This window comes from Caenorhabditis briggsae, assembly GCF_000004555.2.
Source record: "Caenorhabditis briggsae AF16 supercontig from assembly CB4, cb25.NA_020, whole genome shotgun sequence".
NCBI classification, from domain to species: Eukaryota; Metazoa; Nematoda; class Chromadorea; order Rhabditida; family Rhabditidae; genus Caenorhabditis; species Caenorhabditis briggsae.
The window spans coordinates 5,720-6,760 of NW_025543489.1; the positions used below are offsets into that span (position 1 = coordinate 5,720).

General features: G+C 33.7%; 1 protein-coding gene across 1 annotated transcript in view; it reads right to left on the reverse strand.

The window, feature by feature from the left end:
• The window catches only part of CBG23655, a gene marked incomplete at both ends in the record, with an annotated part of 2,967 nt that extends 2,887 nt beyond the window's left edge, over positions 1 to 80 (reverse strand). Inside the window, one exon of the mRNA XM_002647813.1 lies at positions 11 to 80. Within this exon, the coding sequence (XP_002647859.1) occupies positions 11 to 80 (70 nt within the window). The remainder of the gene's footprint in view (positions 1 to 10) is intronic.
• Between the last annotated feature and the right edge of the window lie 961 nt (positions 81 to 1,041).

Below are 1,041 nucleotides of genomic sequence, written 5' to 3' on the forward strand. Positions count from 1 at the left end.
CAGAATAAACCTATTGCATCCATTCTCAACATAAGTTCTTGATGTGATATTATCGAATGCTCCTGGATCCACACCTCCATCGTGCATGTAAATCAGAGGTGCCGAACCAGCCCAAGCTCTGAAAGTTTGATTTTTTTTTAGTTTGGATACTGTAGATCAGGAAGTTCCTAGCATTTTGTTAGTTGGAAATTTGTTGATAGCTATGAAAATTCTTGAGATACAAAGCTTTGAAGCTAGCTTAAAATTAGTCCATTGCTTCCTGATTCATAGTTCTTTTGGGTTTGTTTAAAGGCGCATAACTCAAAAACCTAACTTTGGTTATCAGTGATTATTAATGCTCTGTATCTGTGCTAAGATTGTCATAAATATTTTTCTGTTTCTTGTGAATCATCTTCAATTAATAAGCTTATCAGGGAATCGTCTTCAAAATTTTAATAGCTTACAGTTAATGATAATTGATAAGAAAGAGTTCCTGTTTTTTATGACTTTTTATTTGTAATTCTCATCATCGTAAAAACCGCTAAAAAGTTTCCGGAAGGTTCAAGGTCATTTCAACCTAAAAAGAGCCAAAAAGTCACTTTTAATTTTTTTTAGTTTGGATACTGTAGATCATAAAATCCCTCTAGCTAATAAAGATGTTGAGATACAAAGCTTAGAAACTAGCTTAAAACTAAACCCTTGGTTCTGATTCATAGTCCTTTTGGTGTCTGTTTAAAGGCGCATAACTCGAAAACCAAAAGATTACTAAAAATTTGTTATCAGTGATTGTTAATGCCCATCGTCATTTTGTGTAAAAAACTACATTTTTTTACTTGTAACTCAATGATTCATCACCATACGCTTATCAGGGAAATTAATACGCTTATCAGGGAATCATCGTTAATGGCTGGATGATCACTGATAAAGACTTTTTACGTGATTTTCATCACGGGAGAAGTAGCTAAAACTAGAAGAAGTTTCTAGAAGGTGTTTTCAGCCAAAAAGTTACTTACCCCTTGACAATATGTGGATACTTTTGCCTAAACCAAGCGGACAGCATTC